The sequence below is a fragment of the Crinia signifera genome, chromosome 9 (assembly GCF_055691185.1).
Source record: "Crinia signifera chromosome 9, ASM5569118v1, whole genome shotgun sequence".
Lineage (NCBI taxonomy): Eukaryota > Metazoa > Chordata > Amphibia > Anura > Myobatrachidae > Crinia > Crinia signifera.
The window spans coordinates 14,408,181-14,429,603 of NC_139225.1; the positions used below are offsets into that span (position 1 = coordinate 14,408,181).

At 46.8% G+C, this 21,423-nt stretch overlaps 1 protein-coding gene across 1 annotated transcript; it reads right to left on the minus strand.

Annotated features, from left to right (window-relative positions):
* Window positions 1-245: 245 nt before the first annotated feature.
* On the minus strand, window positions 246-20,640 carry SLC2A6 (solute carrier family 2 member 6). Its single transcript, XM_083161093.1, has 10 exons — window positions 20,210-20,640; window positions 8,136-8,298; window positions 6,733-6,939; window positions 5,530-5,629; window positions 5,002-5,213; window positions 4,335-4,487; window positions 3,049-3,157; window positions 2,804-2,971; window positions 2,484-2,629; window positions 246-1,738 (listed from the first exon to the last, which is right to left on the minus strand). Exons 1-10 carry the CDS (start codon window positions 20,296-20,298, stop codon window positions 1,583-1,585), a joined length of 1,503 nt encoding a protein of 500 aa, XP_083017219.1. The 5' UTR covers window positions 20,299-20,640; the 3' UTR covers window positions 246-1,582.
* Between the last annotated feature and the right edge of the window lie 783 nt (window positions 20,641-21,423).

Here is a 21,423-nt window from a genome sequence, read left to right on the forward strand (position 1 = left end):
CAGTAAAGGCCACGGACCCCTCCCCTCATGAGACACACTTATCACAGCGTCTGCGTCTGTTGCTTTATATGTTCCTCCTCATATCCTCTCTCGGATGGGCGACCGTTCTCATCCTCCTCAGCTGGCAGCACCCTGAGCAGAGCAATAGATACATAATGTCCGCTTTGGCGCCACGCTGGTCACATGACTGCGAATGCGTATGACCGTGCACGCAGGAGGCCACTGGTAGTTTAGTTACAAAAAGCTGGAAATCACCATTTAATTATTCATAGGTTCAGTACAGTCATTTAATCTACATAGAGACCCTGATAGAGGGATGAAATGAACAGAATAATGTAATGACAGTCTAGTTATATCCAATGTGGCCGCTAGTACAATGGCTAATGCTCTAGGCCAGTGGTTCCCAACCCTGGTCCTCAAGTACCCCCAACAGTGCACGTTTTCCAGGTCACCCAGCAGGTGCACTCATTATTCAGACACATTTTAAAAGATCCACAGGTGGAGCTAATTATATCACTTGTGATTCTGTGTGGAGACCTGGAAAATGTGCACTGTTGGGGGTACTTGAGGACCAGGGTTGGGAACCACTGCTCTAGGCTCACGGTAAATGCACAAATCCCGCGGTGCTTCCCTAGAAATAGCATTTTCCGTTTTATATTTCGGGGTCAAACCCGACGTGAAGCAAGCTGTCCCTACGTAACTTTACCCCTTAGTGTTTGTGTTCGTTATTTAATGGTAGAATATGGCATATAGTTGGGTTAATCAATGCCCATTATCCTTTGCCCCAACAGGTCATGTTTTTCGGGATTTCTCTTTATGCAAAAAGGTGAAACACTTTATTAACCAATATATGAACTCGCCTGTACATGAGTAAAGCAATCCTGCAAATCTGTCTGGGTGGGGTCACTTGAGGACTGGAGTTTAGAAGTACTGATCTTGCAACCAATCATGTATCAATATACTAAAGCGCAATGTTACGAGAGCTGTGACTGGCTGTTTGAGGTGACGTATGTGCTCCGTGTTATCCCTGGTCTTGCAGCATTTCATAACCCCATCAGGGTAACATTGAGGAACTGAGTGCGGCTGTGTGACACAGTTCTGCTATTTGGCTGCTGTGTTTCCTGTAAGCCAGTCATCAGATCAGTCACACACATGCTCTGTCTCTCCCCTCTGTGCTGGGACTTGTAGTTCCACACTTAGAGCTGGTGCTGTCTTTAGTTTGGTTGCGTTGGGTAGGGCGGCATCTTGCAGAGACTGAAGGATTAATCAAGGCGGGACTCCTGCTGGATATAGGATTGAGGCTCGTTCTATGATAGGTTACATCTGTCACTTATGTTATCCTATCACATAAAGGTCTGTGGCCGCAGCAATGTAGTGTGAGGCGAGAGGGGACGGAACAGACGTTATTTTCTGGAAGTTTCTCAGTTTATCAAATAGAAATGTTTTGGATGACGCAGTGGAAAGCGCTGGAGCAGTCAGCATGTCCGACGTGGTAATATCCGTGACTCAGACGTCATATAATGCTGCTGTCGGCAGGGTTTCCCACATAGCTGTCCCTTGGCGCTACCGGCTGATCTCCCGGCTATTTCATGAAGGAGCGCCGCCCGGTCCTGAAGTAAGATTCGATTTGCTCCAGAGTTCGGCCCTTGGTCTCGGGGACGCAGCAGTAGGTGAAGATGAGGCAACATAGACAGATAATGGCGAAGAAGAAGAACGGAGTCTCCAGCCTAAACGCATTCTGCAAATATAGATACATTTCATCAATTTATGTACCGTCATCATTCTGATCCACCAATCACAGCAGTCAGAACAGGGTTACCCCGATTATTTATCTCTCTCCCAACTAGCAGAATTGCAAGGAAGCCATTACACATTGTTACATGTATGTCTGTATATATATCCGGAGCCCCAGCTGCCGCCGCTCTAACCGGTGACGTGTACATATATGCGGAACCCCAGCCGCCACCGCTCCTACCGGCGACATGTATATATGCGGTACCCCAGCTGCCACCGCTCTTACTGGTGACGTGTACATATATCCGGAACAACAGCCGCCACTGCTCTTACCGGTGACATGTATATATCTGGAACCCCAGCTGCCACCGCTCTTACCGGTGATGTGTATATATCCTGAACCTCAGCCGCCACCGCTCTTACCGGTGACATGTACATATATCTGGAACAACAGCCACCACCTCTCTTACCGGTGACACGTACATATCCTGAACCCCAACTGCCACCGCTCTTACCGGTGACGCGTACATATCCTGAACCCAAGCCGCCACGACTCTTACCGGTGACACGTATTTATATCTGGTACCTCGCTTCCCTCAGAAGAAGGGACTGTGCTGAGTGTTTGCAGGGGAGGATCTATGGTTGTACAAGTCCCAGCATAATACTCCCGTAAGAAGAGATTGCACAGTGCTGTCCTTTATAGATGCCCCTGGTTCCAGCACCCCCATTGTCCCATCCCTGGTACTCACCACCGCAGGAAGGAAAGCTTCCGTGAGAATGAAGCCAGTGATCCAGCTGACCACCACGCACAGGCCGGACGCCACTCCTCGGGCTTTCAGGGGCAGGATCTCAGACATGAGGAGCCAGGTGACTGGTCCCCAGCCAAAAGCGTAGCCTGTAGGGGAGACGCAGCGGGAAAACCAATATTAATGGGGGTTCTTCTCTCCGCCAGAGTGGATGATGTTGCGGAACACGTGTTAACATTAACACACAACTATGTGGATGGGGGAGCCATGACAATATATACATACACACACTGTAACCAGAGGCCGGGCCTACTGGCACCTACCTAATATATACAGCATGATGCATATGATGGGGATCACCCCTAGATAGTTTGTGGGGTCCACATGCGCTGAGGGGTCTGTCATGGTCAGGTTGGTGGAGTTATGCTTCTGGTCTATGGTGAAATGAATGTACAGTCCCATGGAGAGCGAGGAGACCAGCATGAGAGAACCTGCGGAGGGAGTGGGGACGGTCAGTGAGGATCTGCACCCTGGTATGTACGTACGCTGGTCCTGGTCTGACACTTACTGGACGTGAAGAGCAAGATCTTCCTTCCCGCTTTGTCCATCACAACGGCGGCCACAAGCACAGAGATCAGCCTGACGAGCCCGACCAGCGCTGCGTCGTACCCTCCTTTCTGATGTGTGAGAGAGGAAGCGTGACAGGTCAGAGATCGCCCACCTGTAACCCACCAATCCCGTCTCACCCCTGACACATAGGGAAAAGGGTATTCCAGCATGCTCACAATCACCCAGGAGGGTGATTGTGGGCAACACCTCGGAGGCGTGGGGGCGGATATTCCATACGTGGAACCTGGTTCCACGTGTAGAATATCGGCCCTCATGCCTCAGTGGAGCTGCCCACAATCACCCACCTGCTTCCACGTATGGAATATCCACCCCCACAGAGCTGTCCACCATGACCCACCTGCTTCCACGTATGGAATATCCACCCCCACACCTCCACAGTGCTGCTCACAATCACCCACCTGGTTCCACGTATGGAATATCCGCCCCCACACCTCACTGCCCACAATCACCCACCTGGTTCCACGTATGGAATATCCACCTCCAGAGAGCTGTCCACAATCATGCCTCCGCGTAGCTCCCACTCTCTCAAGCTATACCTCGCCATTGTGCTGTCCGGCAATTATCACTATCCCTAATTACATGATGCAGCCGGCACATATTGCCCCGTTATGGTACCTCCGGCATTGCATGTTTTCCTGCTCACCTCTAGGAGGGAGGCAAATGTGTGATGTACGTGACATGGGTCATAGGGCGACCGTAATTAGGTAAAAAAGCAATAGGTCGACCACTATTGGTTGACAGTCAAAGGGTTGACATGCATTAGGTCGACATGGTCAAAAGGTTGACAGAAGCAATAGGTAGACATGGAAAAGGACGACGTAACATTTTCATGGCTCGCTTTATGCCCACTTGGCTGGTTAAATATGGAACACACTGTATAAGGACAGGAGCGGTTTCCCTTCAATGACAGTTGTATGTTCCTCCAGACTAGGAACCAGGCACGATGTGTGTGTGTGTGTGTATGTGAAAACGCTTTATTATCCAATACTCAACAACTTGCACAGCAGATAGCTACCATCAGGAAACCACCATCGATGGTTCAAGTATTTTCCACCAGCCATAGACCTTCAATGCCTTTGAATCACCGATGGTCAATGTTCATCCCTAGTAGACACCCAACTGCACCCAGGGAGATGCCCGTTACGGCGATGCATGAAAGTCTTTCACAGCATAATAATGGTTACCCCCGCTACACATTAGCCGCACAGTAACATTCAGGCTCACCAGGATGGCGTTGGTCCTGTTGAAGATAGGCTCCAGGTAGGTGAGTATCGGGTTGATCCCAGAGAGTTGTTGAAGGCAGCGCATCAGTGTAGCGATGAGGATGGGTTTGTAGTAGTGCGGATTGGAGAGCTCGCTGCAAGTCAGAGAACTGTTCTGTAACAGAGAAAGACCATGTCGCCAACATCAGTAACGAGGATACGCACGCAATGACCATCGAAGACCGGGTGATACCGCACATTAATAGCCCGCATCAGTGTCAAGTTATCTAAGCGAAACCATATATGGAAACAAAACCCCCATTATTGTATGGTCCTCACCTCCCACCTTTTACCACGTATCACCACCATTTATGGCAGATGATCCTAATGTCACTAGAGCGAGTGATCTGATTGGACGGCTAATATTACCGGTGACTCCCAATCTTGTCATGTCCTATAACCTCCACCAGTGTCCTCTATATAATAAGTCCCCAGTCTGGTCAGTGGGGAGCCACCCACCAGTACACAACGGTCAACGTGTCTCGGTGGCTTGTGGTAGATCCCCCAGGACACGACGATCCTGATAAAGCGCGATGTGATCTGACATCTGGCAATTCACCATCTCAGGGTCTGAGCACCGGACATGTCGCAGGAACCAGAATACTATATGGCGAAACGCGTGGTCGTACCTTCTTCAGGATGCTGTCCTTAATCCTTTGGAACTCTCCTTTGTAGGCGGTGTTGGCCCCCCGCAGCCAGACCAGGGCCTCCAGAGCCTTCTCGTCTTTGCCTTTTGCTATTAGGAAGCGCGGGGAGTCGGGCATGAAGCACAGGAGGATCAGCATCACAAATACGGGCACCTCTCCAGCTATTGCCAGCCAGCGCCATGGCAGTACCAGACCTGAGGAGACAAGACTGAAGCTAGTTATCTGCACATGGAAGGCAAGGTGGTCACTAATAGCAACAACGGAGAAGACAGCAGAGATGTATATTCACTCTGTTGGGGAGCTGGCAAGTGATCTCTTATCAAACAACACAGACTCCGGGGATATGCCCTAAGCTTTGGAGAGAGATAAATTAACAACCAATCAGCTCCTGTCGTTTCAGCACAGCCTGTAACATGGCAGAGAGGGTCTGATTCGCTATTACTGTATACGTTATCTCTCTCCAAGGCTGAGTACATCTCCCCCTTGAGTTTTAATCTGGATTATACATACCGAAGGCATATAGAACCAGTGCCCCACACACCGCCAATAACTGTGGGCAGGCCCCCAGTGCGCCGCGTACGCCTGAGTGGGAAATCTCCGAAACATACACCTAGAACACAAATGGAAATATGTAACATGACAACATTACACATCGGATGCACAATGTTAGCTGGGTTCGGCTGATGCACAATGTTAGCGGGATTTGGCTGATGCGCGCGGTTCCGCTGATGCACGGTGTTATCGGGGTACGGCTGATGCATTGTGTTAGCGGGGACTGCTAGTGTTAAGGTGCCCACACACTAGAACGATTTCTTTGCTGATTGGCCGATTTCCGACCAGCTGTGATGAGTTAGGGTTAGTACATTACCCGCTGCTGTGCCTGGAGCCCTGGGTGTGGGAAGCACTGGTGTAGTGTATGCAGCATCTACTAGATCGGTTGGTACTACAGGCTGTAAAGTAAATCAGGTATGTCCAAACTATGGCCCTCCAGCTGTTGTGAAACTACAAGTCCCATCATGCCTTGCCACAGTTCTGCTATTTGGGATGCCAAAACTATGTGGCAAGGCATGCTGGGATGTGTGGTTTGACAACAGCTGGAGGGCCATACTTTGGACATGCCTGATTAGTAAAGCTTCCACAGGGCAGATGTAGTGGAATAGGGCGGCTGCGGCAGATGAGGGACGTAACCATGGGGCTAATTATCCATCCTGTAATTATACTCCAACAATATCCGGAACACGAGCCGTAGATCCCGTCCCTACAGAAATAGCTGCGGAATGTCAGTAATGTCCTGGCCGTGTGCTGGGGACACGGGATCCCTTGTAGGAGACCGTGACATGGGTCCGTTCAGCGGAACCCACCATAACATTTACTAAGGGGTATGACCAAGCTGACGTACCCCCTGGCAGCAGGCGCCGGAGATGGAGCAGGACCTACACCCAGCTATGGTATGTGTTCTGCTAATCATGATAAAGACCGTACAGTACATACATGTCGGCATTTTAACCATAATGTCACTATTTTGACTGTAGGTAAATCATACTGAACTCATCCAGGCTTAGGCACAGGTGACTTCATTTGTACCTCAGTCAGCTTGATTATACCATCTGTGCAGGGATATCCAGAAAACCTGGACTGTGAGTGTGCCTCGAGGACCGCTGCTATAGGGAAAGGACAAACATGTGACCGCGGCGCATCCGAGGTGGCACTCACCGGTATGGACGACGACGTGATGCCTCCGGCCAGGCCTGTTAGGATCCTGCCCAGAAGTAACATGGAGATATGTTGTGCGCTGCCCATGAGGAGGAAGCCCACAGCCGCAGGGAGAGCGGAGAACATGATGCTCAGTTTGCGTCCAAGCCGGTCATTTAGGAACATGGAGCTTAAGCCTCCAGCACAGGTACCGAGAGCAAAGACGGACTGGGGAGGAAGGCAGAGAAGAGATGCTTTCACCAATAGAACATAGGTGCCATATATACATTCCTGGCCAGGACTCTGTATATCACTTACCGGTCCTCTAAACCACAGGTTCTCAACCTCGGTCCTCAAGGACCACCAATAGTGTACGTTTACCAGGTCACCCAGCATGTGCACAGGTGCGCTCATTATTCACTAACACATTGATTCTGTGTGGAGACCTGGAAAACATGCACTGTTGGGGGTCCTTGAGGACGGGATGCGGTCATTCGTCAGACTGCATTTAGGTCTACAGTCATTAGGTCGACCCCACTAGGTCGACTGGCAGGAAGGTCGACCTGACTTAAGGTCGACATGGGCCAAGGTCGACATGACTTAAGGTCGAATTTGCATAAAGGTCGACATGAGGAAGGTCGACTGGTCATAAGGTCGACATGGGTTTTTCATTGTTTTTTGAGCCGACATGTGCCGACAGGCGGTATTTCATGCCCTACCATCCACTAGGGCGTGGTGGGAGAATAAAATAGTGTGCCGAGCGCAGCGAGGCACCGTGCCCGAAGCATCGCGAGCGAAGCGAGCGATGCGAGGGTCCGATTCTCATTGCCAACTGTGTCCATGTCGACTGTGTCGACATTCGGATAAAAAAACAGTGAAAAACCCATGTCGACCTTATGACCAGTCGACCTTCCTCATGTCGACCTTTATGCAAATTCGACCTTAAGTCATGTCGACCTTGGCCCATGTCGACCTTAAGTCAGGTCGACCTTCCTGCCAGTCGACCTAGTGGGGTCGACCTAATGACTGTAGACCTAAATGCAGTCTGACGAATGATCCCATTCCTTGAGGACCAAGGTTGAAAACCACTGCTCTAAACCACAGGTTCTCAAAGTCAGTCCTCAGAACCCTACACAGTTCTTGTTTTCCAGGTCACCCGACAGGTGCACTCATTACTCACTGACACATTTTAAAAGATCAACAGGTGGAGCTAATTATTTAGCTTGATGCTGTGATTAGACCTGCAAAACGTGCACTGTGGGGGGTCCCGATGACCGACTTTGAGAACCTGTGCTCTAAACCCACACACCAGTCCATACAACTCATACTTAACAAATCACACTCGCACAATAGTGAATTTATAGCGGCATTGGCGAAACTGTATATCTGTATACATGATAGTGAGAGATAGGAAAGGCTTATACCCCGAACCAGGACTGTTCTGCGTATGTGATGTGCAGACTGGGATCAGCATCTCCTTCCAGAGCTGGGATCACTGGTGATGGGTAAACCAGGGCATAGCCGAACGTGAAGTTCCCCAGGACTGCGGAGAATGCAGCCAGGAACATCTTCTTGTTGTCTAGTGTCCTGCAAATGAGGAGGAAGATGGTATAATTTCTGCTGGACAAAAGGGTACGGGCAGATGACCAGTAAGAGCCTCTTTATATAGATTATGGAGATGTGTTGGTGCACTTAGAGTATCTATCATCAGGCACAGGATGAACAGCGGCACTCTCGCACACATATAAGGCCTGATTTCAACAACTGCGCAAAACCATGCTGCGCTGCAGGGGGGCAGATGTAACATGTGCAGACAGAGGCAGATTTGGGCGTGGGGTGTTCAAACTAAAATCTAACTTGCTGTGTAAAAATAAACGCTGGTTATTTGCTTTGCTGACCAGGCTAAATCATGGCCACAGATTTACTGTTTCCAGTAACTCATGCATTCACCGCCACTAACAACCCCAGCAATGACATCACTTATTGCCCCTTGGTACAGGCAACGGAGTTCATGTAAGTTTCAGCAATATTGGGGTGGGGGTATGTGAGAGTACTACGGGGGCCCAGAGCTGTTGGGGGGGTCAGCCCCTGTGTAATACTGTACTGTAATACTGTCTCACATAACGGCAGCAATTATACAGATTTGGGCTCAGATATCGCCCTGGTGGCCCACATCCGCCCAACCTGCATCTATCAGAGGCATTCTGGGTTGTCGTAATACCCAACACAAGGAGAAGTGGTGGCTGCTGGGAAGTGACGCAACCATTGCATTCTATAGTGATTGTCGGAAGTGGCATCAACTAGATGTGATTTTACTTTATCTATTTTAACCCCTTCCCGACATTTGACGTACATTTACGTCATGGCCGGGAAGCACTTCCCGACACATGGCGTAAATGTACGTCATGGCTTTAAACTGTCACCGCGTCTATAGACGCGGTGACAGTTTCAACATGTCTGCTGTCCCTGACAGCAGACATGTCCGTGCATGCCCCGGGGGGGCTGCGATGCCGCCCCCCCGTCGGCGATCGCTGTGATTGGCTGTTCAGTGTGAACAGCCATTCACAGCGTTTTCCTGTGTCACCGGCGAATAACGTTCGCCGGTGACACGGGATCAGAGGTGATTGGTGCTGTAAAGTACAGCACCAATCACCGCGGGGTGTAAGGGTGACACTGGTGTCACCCCACCTCACCCCGCCCGCCCCCAAAGGCCGTGATTGGTCCGTCGGACCGACGGACCAATCACAGCCAAGGAGGGGGATTTAAACTAACGGTGACTGCACTGCAGACGCCATTCCGGTCTGGAAAGCGTGCAGTGCGGTCACCGTACCCCCCTGCCGCCATACTGACCAGAACCTTGCTGCCTGCAATACTTACTTGATCGCTGCTGATTGATTACTGGATCCTGTTCAATAATTGTGCCTGTGAAATTGTGCTGCTGCACTGTATTAGCTAGATAGATAGAGAGATAGAGAGATAGATAGAGAGATAGATAGAGAGATAGATAGAGAGAGATAGAGAGAGATAGAGAGAGATAGAGAGAGATAGAGAGAGATAGAGAGAGATAGAGAGAGAGATAGTGTCAGAGAGTGCTATATTTTGTGCTGCTGCAGTGTGATATAGTTATAGATAGAGAGAGAGAGATAGAGAGAGAGAGATAGAGAGAGAGGCCTACTGACAGAGTGCTATATTTTGTGCTGCTGCAGTGTGATAGTTATAGAGAGATAGAGAGAGAGAGATAGAGAGAGATAGTGACAGATTGTGCTATATATTTTTTATATAACTGACTGCTGCCCCCTCCTTTTGTGCTGATCAGTATAAATTAACTGATCAGTAACTTTTTGGGGGCGCAGGGTTTTTTTTATATATAGATATACCTGTGAGTGCTGCTGCTGCAGTGTCATAGAGTGTTAGATAGTGTTAGATAGTGAGAGATAGAGAGATAGAGAGAGATAGTGATAGAGAGTGCTAAATTTTGTGTCTGCTGTCCCCGCCTTTTGTGCTGATCACTATATCTGAGGTGATCAGCAACTTTTTTGGGGGTACAGAGGTTTTTTTTTTTTTATATATACCTGTCAGTTGCACCAAAGGTTGTGCACCTGCTGCACCTCACTGGTAATCAGTGTCGCATCACTGATCACCTTTTTTTTTTGTGTGTGTGCTGTGGGGTATTTTTTTAATTTTTTTTTTTACACACACTGTGATTTTGTGGGTGTCCTGTGGCCGCTGTGCGCTGATCAGTGACGTACATCACTGATCATCTCTTTCGGCACAGGGTTGATCTATTTTTTTTTTTTTTTTGATCAAATTCCTGTTGCCTTTGAGCGCTGTTCAGTGACAGACGTTACTGACCAACATCTGTGCTCAATTTTTGGCGCAGGACCTTTTTTTTTTTTAACCCCTTTTTTTTTTTTTTAACCCCTTTTTTTTTTTTTAACCCCTTCATTTTTTTTTTTTTTATTGGTATAAAGCATTTTTTTTTTTTTCTGCACCACATACACAATACACACTACATACCCCCCGGATTGAAATAAAGTTTGTGCCCCCCCCTACACTATACACGTGTTGAAACATTTCACTACCGGTAACACAAAAAATAAAAATGGCATCCCAAATGTCCTCCCAAATGTCCTCCCAATCATCCAGGAGAATGTATTCAGTGGAGGAGGCATATGCCATGCTTGCTTCAGACTCTGACACAGGCAGTGATGCAAGCGGGGAATTTGAAGGATTTGCCTTAAGCTCCTCTTCCTCCTCTGCTGATGAGGGACCCCCTCAAAGACGCCCCCGTAGATCAGCTGAGATTCCCCCCCCAATAATTGATCTAGTATGGACCCCACCACCAGACAATTTTGAGCCCCAGGTTCCTGAGTTTTTGGGCATGCCAGGAATCCAATTTGATTCCACAGGTCTCAGAGAAATTGACTTTTTCAAATTATTTTTCTCTGATGATTTTATAAATTTAATGGTGGACCAAACTAATTTATATGCCCAGCAGTTTATTGCTCAAAACCCCACGTCATCATTTGCTAGGTGGACCCCTGTAGATGCAGTAGAGATGATGACGTTTTGGGGTCTGGTGTTTCATATGGGCATAGTAAAAAAGCCAGAAATTAGGCAATATTGGAGTACAGATGTTCTGTACAGTACTCCATTTTACCGTATGGCCATGCCCCGGACTCGATTTGAGACAATTCTTAAATTCATACATTACACCGATAATGCACAGTGCCCACCCAGAGATGATCCCACCTTTGACCGGCTATTCAAAGTCAGGCCGGTCATTGATCATTTCAGTGCCAAATTTGAAGAGGTGTACATCCCTGAAAAATTTATTTGTATCGACGAGTCCCTTATACATTTTAAAGGAAGGGTTAAATTCCGCCAGTACCTTCCCAGTAAGAGGGCAAGGTATGGCATAAAAATGTATAAGCTGTGTGAAAGCACCTCAGGGTACACCCACAGGTTTAGGGTTTATGAAGGGAAGGATTCAAGAATTCAACCGCCAGAATGCCCCCCCTCCCTCGTAGGTGTTAGTGGGAAAATTGTCTGGGATTTAGTGCACCCCTTCCTGGATAAAGGTTATCACCTCTATGTGGATAACTTTTACACTAGCATCCCCCTGTTTAAGGCCCTTGGTTCAAGAGGTACAGCAGCTTGCGGTACTGTGCGCAAGAACCAAAGAGGCCTCCCAAAAACGCACATTGCCCAAGTAATGAGAAGGGGTGAAAGCAGGGGAATATGCACCGAAAATATGTTGTTGGTCAAATATAAGGACAAGAGGGATGTCCTTATACTGACAACAATTCACGGAGACAGTACCACCTCCGTCCCTGTACGAGGTACCAGTACCCACACCTCAAAACCTAATTGTATCCTGGATTACAATAGGTACATGGGCGGAGTGGATCTTTCAGATCAGGTACTGAAGCCGTACAGTGCCCTGCGGAAAACAAAAATCTGGTACAAGAAGGTGGCCGTGTATATCATCCAGATGGCACTGTATAACGCTTACGTGCTATTCCGTTCTACCGGCCAGAGGGGGACATTTATGCACTTTCAAGAGGAAGTCATAAAGGGCCTAATATTTGGGAACCAGCAGGCAGAGGGCCCCAGTACTTCTAGTACTGGCCCCCGTATTGTACCAGGGCAGCATTTTCCTGATGAAATCCCCTCCACTGGAAAAAAGGGCAGGACACAAAAAAGGTGCAAAGTTTGCTATAAAAAGGGAATAAGAAAGCAAACTATTTTCCAGTGTGACACTTGCCCCGACAAACCCGGCCTATGTATAAAGGAGTGTTTTAAATTATACCACACATCTATGGAATATTAGGTTCATAATTTCACCGTGCTTCGGGGGTCTTGCTAATGCCATATAGCACCCACCATTCATTCCACCAGAATCTGAGCCGCAAAATCCAAAAATCACTCCTTCCCTTCTGAGTCCTGCCATGCACCCAACTGGTATTTTTTGGTCACATGTGAGGCATTGCCGTACTCGGGAGATATTGGGGCACAGATTTTGGGGTGCTTTTTCTCCTTCATACCTTCTGAAAATGAAAAATTTTGAGCCAGAACTGCATTTTTGTGTAAAAAATGTAATTTTTCTTTTTCACTGCCCACTTGTATCAAAATTGGTGAAACCCCTGGGGGTTTTAAATGTACACTATACCCCTAGATGAATTCCCTGAGGGGTGTAGTTTTCAAAATGGGGTGACTTGTGGGGGGGTTCCACTGTATTGGTGCTTGGGGGGTCTTGCTAATGCGACATAGCACCCACCAAAATTCCACCAGAATTTGTGCTGCAAACTCCAAATATCACTCCTTCCCTTCTGAGTCCTGCCACTTTTTGGTCACACATGAGGCATTGCCGTACTCGGGAGAAATTGGGGCACAGATTTTGGGGTGCTTTGTCTCCTTCATTCCTTGTGAAAATGAAATATTTTGAGCCAGAACTGCATTTTTGTGTAAAAAAATGTAATTTTTCATTTTCACTGCCCACTTGTATCAAAATTGGTGAAACCCCTGGGGGTTTGAAATGTACACTATACCCCTAGATGAATTCCCTGAGGGGTGTAGTTTGCAAAATGGGGTGACTTGTGGGGGGGTTCCACTGTATTGGTGCAACATAGCACCCACCATTCATTCCACCAGAATCTGTGCTGCAAAATCCAAAAATCACTCCTTCCCTTCTGAGTCCTGCCATGCACCCAACTGGTATTTTTTGGTCACATGTGAGGCATTGCCGTACTCGGGAGAAATTGGGGCACAGATTTTGGGGTGCTTTTTCTCCTTCATACCTTCTGAAAATGAAAAATTTTGAGCCAGAACTGCATTTTTGTGTAAAAAATGTAATTTTTCTTTTTCACTGCCCACTTGTATCAAAATTGGTGAAACCCCTGGGGGTTTTAAATGTACACTATACCCCTAGATGAATTCCCTGAGGGGTGTAGTTTGCAAAATGGGGTCACTTGTGGGGGGGTTCTACTGTATTGGTGCTTGGGGGGTCTTGCTAATGCGACATAGCACCCACCAAAATTCCACCAGAATCTGAGCTGCAAAATCCAAAAATCACTCCTTCCCTTTTGAGTCCTGCCATGCACCCAACTGGTATTTTTTGGTCACATGTGAGGCATTGCCGTACTCGGGAGAAATTGGGGCACAGATTTTGGGGTGCTTTTTCTCCTTCATATCTTCTGAAAATGAAAAATTTTGAGCCAGAACTGCATTTTTGTGTAAAAAATGTAATTTTTCATGTTCACTGCCCACTTGTATCAAAATTGGTGAAACCCCTGGGGGTTTGAAATGTACACTATACCCCTAGATGAATTCCCTGAGGGGTGTAGTTTGCAAAATGGGGTGACTTGTGGGGGGGTTCCACTGTATTGGTGCTTGGGGGGTCTTGCTAATGCGACATAGCACCCACCAAAATTCCACCAGAATCTGAGCCACAAAATCCAAAAATCACTCCTTCCGTTCTGAGTCCTGCCATGCACCCAACTGGTATTTTTTGGTCACATGTGAGGCATTGCCGTACTCGGAAGAAATTGGGGCACATATTTTGGGGTGCTTTTTCTCCTTCATACCTTCTGAAAATGAAAAATTGTGAGCCAGAACTGCATTTTTGTGTAAAAAAATGTAATTTTTCATTTTCACTGCCCACTTGTATCAAAATTGGTGAAACCCCTGGGGGTTTGAAATGTACACTATACCCCTAGATGAATTCCCTGAGGGGTGTACTTTGCAAAATGGGGTGACTTGTGGGGGGGTTCCACTGTATTGGTGCAACATAGCACCCACCATTCATTCCACCAGAATGTGTGCTGCAAAATCCAAAAATCACTCCTTCCGTTCTGAGTCCTGCCATGCACCCAACTGGTATTTTTTGGTCACATGTGAGGCATTGCCGTACTCGGGAGATATTGGGGCACAGATTTTGGGGTGCTTTTTCTCCTTCATACCTTCTGAAAATGAAAAATTTTGAGCCAGAACTGCATTTTTGTGTAAAAAAATGTAATTTTTCATTTTCACTGCCCACTTGTATCAAAATTGGTGAAACCCCTGGGGGTTTTAAATGTACACTATACCCCTAGATGAATTCCCTGAGGGGTGTAGTTTGCAAAATGGGGTCACTTGTGGGGGGGTTCCACTGTATTGGTGCTTGGGGGGTCTTGCTAATGCGACATAGCACCCACCAAAATTCCACCAGAATCTGAGCTGCAAAATCCAAAAATCACTCCTTCCCTTCTGAGTCCTGCCATGCACCCAACTGGTATTTTTTGGTCACATGTGAGGCATTGCCGTACTCGGGAGAAATTGGGGCACAGATTTTGGGGTGCTTTTTCTCCTTCATACCTTCTGAAAATGAAAAATTTTGAGCCAGAACTGCATTTTTGTGTAAAAAATGTAATTTTTCTTTTTCACTGCCCACTTGTATCAAAATTGGTGAAACCCCTGGGGGTTTGAAATGTACACTATACCCCTAGATGAATTCCCTGAGGGGTGTAGTTTGCAAAATGGGGTGACTTGTGGGGGGGTTCCACTGTATTGGTGCTTGGGGGGTCTTGCTAATGCGACATAGCACCCACCAAAATTCCACCAGAATCTGAGCTGCAAAATCCAAAAATCACTCCTTCCCTTCTGAGTCCTGCCATGCACCCAACTGGTATTTTTTGGTCACATGTGAGGCATTGCCGTACTCGGGAGAAATTGGGGCACATATTTTGGGGTGCTTTTTCTCCTTCATACCTTCTGAAAATGAAAAATTGTGAGCCAGAACTGCATTTTTGTGTAAAAAAATGTAATTTTTCATTTTCACTGCCCACTTGTATCAAAATTGGTGAAACCCCTGGGGGTTTGAAATGTACACTATACCCCTAGATGAATTCCCTGAGGGGTGTACTTTGCAAAATGGGGTGACTTGTGGGGGGGTTCCACTGTATTGGTGCAACATAGCACCCACCATTCATTCCACCAGAATCTGTGCTGCAAAATCCAAAAATCACTCCTTCCCTTCTGAGTCCTGCCATGCACCCAACTGGTATTTTTTGGTCACATGTGAGGCATTGCCGTACTCGGGAGAAATTGGGGCACAGATTTTGGGGTGATTTTTCTCCTTCATACCTTCTGAAAATGAAAAATTTTGAGCCAGAACTGCATTTTTGTGTAAAAAAATGTAATTTTTCATTTTCACTGCCCACTTGTATCAAAATTGGTGAAACCCCTGGGGGTTTGAAATGTACACTATACCCCTAGATGAATTCCCTGAGGGGTGTAGTTTGCAAAATGGGGTGACTTGTGGGGGGGTTCCACTGTATTGGTGCTTGGGGGGTCTTGCTAATGCGACATAGCACCCACCAAAATTCCACCAGAATCTGAGCTGCAAAATCCAAAAATCACTCCTTCCCTTTTGAGTCCTGCCATGCACCCAACTGGTATTTTTTGGTCACATGTGAGGCATTGCTGTACTCGGGAGAAATTGGGGCACAGATTTTGGGGTGCTTTTTCTCCTTCATACCTTCTGAAAATGTCAAATTTGGAGCCAGAACTGCATTTTTGTGTAAAAAAAATAATTTTTCATTTTCACTGCCCAGTTGTACCACAATTGGTGAAACCCCTGCGGGTTTGAAATGTACACTATACCCCTAGCTGAATTCCCTGAGGGGTGTAGTTTGCAAAATGGGGTCACTTGTGGGGGGGTTCCTAACTTTTAGCATGTTATGGTGCCTAGAAACCTACATGGTGCCTAAAAAATAATCTCATAAAAAGGAGGCTCCAAAATCAAGTAGGTGCTCCTTCTATTATGAAGCCTGTGGTTTGGTCACCGTGCACACTAGGGCCACATATAGGATATTTATGAAAACAAAAGAATTGGGGGAATCAATTTTTAGTCACATTTCTCTAGTAAAATGTACTGTGTTCCTTAGAAAAATGTATTAAAATTGCAAATCTGCAAAAAAAAAGAAATTTTGAAATTTCACCTACACTTTGTTTTAATTCCTGTGAAACACCTAAAGGGTTAACAAACTTCCAAAATGCTGTTTTGAATACTGTGAGGGGTGCAGTTTTTGAAATGGCATCATTTATGGGGGTGTCTCACATACAAGTCCCTCAAAGTCACATCAGAACTGAACTGGTCCCTAAAAAAATCAGTGTTTGAAATTTTCTTGAAAATTTGAGAATTTGCTATTCATATTGTAAGCCTCCTAGTGTCCCGAAAAATTAAAAGGAAGTTGAAATAATGATGTCAACATAAAGTAGACATATGGTCTATGTTAGTTATTCACTATTTTGAGTGGTAAGATTATTTGTCTCACAAGCAGAAAATTTAACATTTTGCAAATCGCTAAATTTTCCATTTTTTCACGATATTTTGGTATTTTTCACAAAAAAACACAGACTGTATCGACGAAAATTTACCACTAACTTGAAGTACAATGTGTCACGAAAAAACAATCTCAAAATCACTGGGATAAGTAAAAGCAAAAAAAAGTTATCCCCACTTAAGTGAGACATGTCAGAATTGAAAAAAAGGGCTCTGTCAGGAAGGCAAAAACAGGCTCTGTCAGGAAGGGGTTAAGACACCTCTGTGAACTGAAACAACCAACCTTTCATTATAATACTGTCATGATACAGCAATAGTATAATTTTTGAGGGCTTCAGTACCTCGTACTGGCATGTAGGTGTCACTGCTGCAATGCTGCCTGTGCAGAGCCTTTGGTTGAGAACCAAAGCTTCCCATAGGCAGCATTGTAAACGGCGACACCTGCAGGTGAAAACATGAAGAAAAATCCCTAAAATTAATGTATCCTAATTCACACTTAGGGGAAAATGTACTAAAACGTCTAAAAATTAAAAGTGGTGGTGTTGCCCATAGCAACCAATCAGATTGTGTCTTATGTTCTAGGATGTAATAGAGAAATGATAGACAGAATCTGTTTGGTTGCTACGCTTACATCTCAGCTGTCCCGCTTTTTGAGGGACCGTTTTTTTGGGCCAGTCCCCTGTAGCATTGGTATAGTAACATAGGACACATTTCATACTTCACAACCGGAAACTCTCCGGAAAAGCAGATACCCGGAAGATAAGACGGACGTAAGTATGACAGCGTCTGGCAGCGCAGAGATCATCTGTATACGTGAGAGCCAACCACAGGCTGTAATAATACACTGGTCACATACAGAGGAGACGCCCCATTCCATGGTGCACAATCTCCTTCTCCTCCCAATCATCTGTATACGTGAGAGCCAACCACAGGCAGTAATAATACACTGGTCACATACAGAGGAGACGCCCCATTCCATGGTGCACAATCTCCTTCTCCAAATCGTCTCTACACGTGAGAGCCAACCACAGGCTGTAATAATACACTGGACACATACAGAGGAGACGCCCCATTCCATGGTGCACAATCTCCTTCTCCTCCCAATCATCTGTATACGTGAGAGCCAACCACAGGCAGTAATAATACACTGGTCACATACAGAGGAGACGCCCCATTCCATGGTGCACAATCTCCTTCTCCTCCAAATCATCTCTACACGTGAGAGCCAACCACAGGCAGTAATAATACACTGGACACATACAGAGGAGATGCCCCATTCCATGGTGCACAATCTCCTTCTCCTCCAAATCATCTCTACACGTGAGAGCCAACCACAGGCTGTAATAATACACTGGACACATACAGAGGAGACGCCCCATTCCATGGTGCACAATCTCCTTCTCCTCCAAATCATCTCTACACGTGAGAGCCAACCACAGGCAGTAATAATACACTGGTCACATACAGAGGAGACGCCCCATTCCATGGTGCACAATCTCCTTCTTCTCCAAATCATCTCTACACGTGAGAGCCAACCACAGGCTGTAATAATACACTGGACACATACAGAGGAGACGCCCCATTCCATGGTGCACAATCTCCTTCTCCTCACAATCATCTGTATACGTGAGAGCCAACCACAGGCAGTAATAATATACTGGACACATACAGAGGAGATGCCCCATTCCATGGTGCACAATCTCCTTCTCCTCACAATCATCTGTATACGTGAGAGCCAACCACAGGCAGTAATAATACACTGGGCACATAGAGAGGGGACACCCCATTCCATGGTGCACAATCTCCTTCTCCTCACAATCATCTGTATACGTGAGAGCCAACCACAGACAGTAATAATACACTGGACACATACAGAGGAGATGCCCCATTCTATGGTGCGCAATCTCCTTCTCCTTCCAATCATCTCTATACGTGAGAGACAACCACAGGCAGTAATAATACACTGGGCACATACAGAGGGGATGCCCCATTCTATGGTGCGCAATCTCCTTCTCACAATCATCTCTATACGTGAGTGCCAACCACAGGCAGTAATAATACACTGGGCACATACAGAGGGGACACCCCATTCTATGGTGCGCAATCTCCTTCTCCTTCCAATCATCTGTATACGTGAGAGCCAACCACAGGCAGTAATAATACACTTGGCACATACAGAGGAGATGCCCCATTCTATGGTGCACAATCTCCTTCTCCTCCAAATCCTCTCTATACGTGAGAGCCAACCACAAACAGTAATAATACACTGGGCACATACAGAGGAGAGGCCCATTCTATGGTGCGCAATCTCCTTCTCCTCACAATCATCTGTATACGTGAGAGCCAACCACAGGCAGTAATTATACACTGGACACATACAGAGGAGATGCCCCATTCCATGGTGCACAATCTCCTTCTCCTTCCAATCATCTCTATACGTGAGAGCCAACCACAGGCAGTAATAATACACTTGGCACATACAGCGCATTCCATCTGTGCACAATCCCCTTATGGTGATCTGCAGCACATAAAGTGACTAAGGGAGTGACCATGGAGAGAGATAAAGTAGCAATCAATCAACTCCTGTCGTGTGTGTGTGCTGAGCAGCGCTGTGTACTAAGCAATTTCTAGCATAGCTCAGATCACTCAGCACAATATGGCCCTTATTCTGGTTCACTTGCAAAAGCAAATTCCATCTCCAATGGACAAAACCATGTGCACTGCAGGCGGGGCAGATGTAACTTGTGCAGAGAGAATTCGATTTGGGTGGGGTTTTTACTTCAAAGTGAGATCTATATTGCAGTGTAAAAATAAAGCAGTCAGTATTTTTCCTGCACAGAAACAACATAACTCACCCAAATCTAACCCTCTGCACATGTTACATCTACCCCCACCTGCAGTGCAGCATGGTTTTGTCCATTTGAGAAAGAATTTGCTTTTGCGAGTGAACCAGAATAACCCCCTATGTGTGTAGTCCCATAAGTCTTGGTAATAGCAATTAGGAAGCAAATCATGAAAAGTAATTAATACATTATATACTTATGTGATATGTGTGTGTTTAAACCATTTGGATGATTGATTTATGGATGTGCTGGTCCTCGTCATTTGCCTATCGTGCTGGATTTGTTGATATATATATATATATATAATGTAGGTAGGTAGTCGGCCACTCACCGGACATATTGCCTATCCGCCTCCCGCAGGGTCTTGCCCACGGACTGGTACTGTGGTTTCTCGCCGTCGTTCAGCAGCGGTTTGTCCATGGTGCTGCGGATGTGTAGTGTTGCTCTGCTACTTCACATTGTCACATACAGCGCAGAGAGGAGAACACTGCAGGCTGACAGCATCTCAGGGACATTCCCACAGCTGGGGAGGGTCAGGGTTGTGCAAGGAGGGAAATCTCCTACACAATTGGTACATACAGCCCCATCAGGAAACTCCCCCGCATGTCACCACATCTTCCTTATACACACACACACACAGGGTATATGTCCTGTCACTCTACAGTAGCTGTGGAACTACAAATCCCAGCATTCCTGCCCAGCTGCGACTTCTACTCTCACTGTATACAGTCAGGAGGCACCTATAGATAATATACACTGCAGACACCCTATGACACATGGTGCACAGATGCACTAGATAATATACACTGCAGACACCATATGACACATGGTGCACAGATGCACCATACCCTCCCATACCCAGTGTGGTCATATTTGTGGTTACGCCTCCTGAAACAGCCGCATATACTTCATATTTGTGGATGTCTGTAGTTGGCGGACATGCCACACTTATAGTAACACCAGGGTTGCCTACCCTCCCGGATTGGCCAGGAGGGTCCGAGAAATTGGGTCCCCCTCTCGGCCCGCCGGTTGCCCAAAGGGTGTGAATTCGCATCCAAGAGAATTAACCAGAATAACCCCCTATATCTGGTATGTTATCATGATGCACTAGCAGTGTTTAATAAATATATATTCATCAAGGGCCCCAGACCATGTACTCTTTAACAGCCAAACCTGTGTGGTGACTGACCACACCCTCACTGGAGCCTAGCCACACCCCCATAGTAGCCTTGACACCCTTACTGGAGCCTAGCCACACCCACACTGGAGCCTAGCTACAACCCTATTGGAGCCTAGCCAAACACCCCTGGTGCCCGGCCACACCCTTATTCATGGGTCCTACACTGGCTGGTAGTGCCAAGGCTGCCAGAGGACACGGCGATGGCGAAGATTCTTTCTGATCCCTGGGTTTGTATAATTGCAGATAAGCCGACTATAGAGAGTTTTGCGGGATGCCAAGGCTCAGCATGGTACCTGGGTAGGGAGTGTCCTGTGACATGTATATTCCACTCATGTACCAAACAAAGGATTCACGTCTGTAAGGAA

Coding starts and splice junctions, on each gene's coding strand:
- SLC2A6 (XM_083161093.1), bottom strand. CDS start 20,298: ATGGACAAACCGCTGCTGAACGACGGCGAGAAACCACAGTACCAGTCC. Junction 6,940..8,135: donor CAGAACAGTCCTGGTTCGGG/GTATAAGCCTTT, acceptor CTTCCTCCCCAG/TCCGTCTTTGCTCTCGGTAC. Junction 4,488..5,001: donor AGGACAGCATCCTGAAGAAG/GTACGACCACGC, acceptor TCTCTGTTACAG/AACAGTTCTCTGACTTGCAG.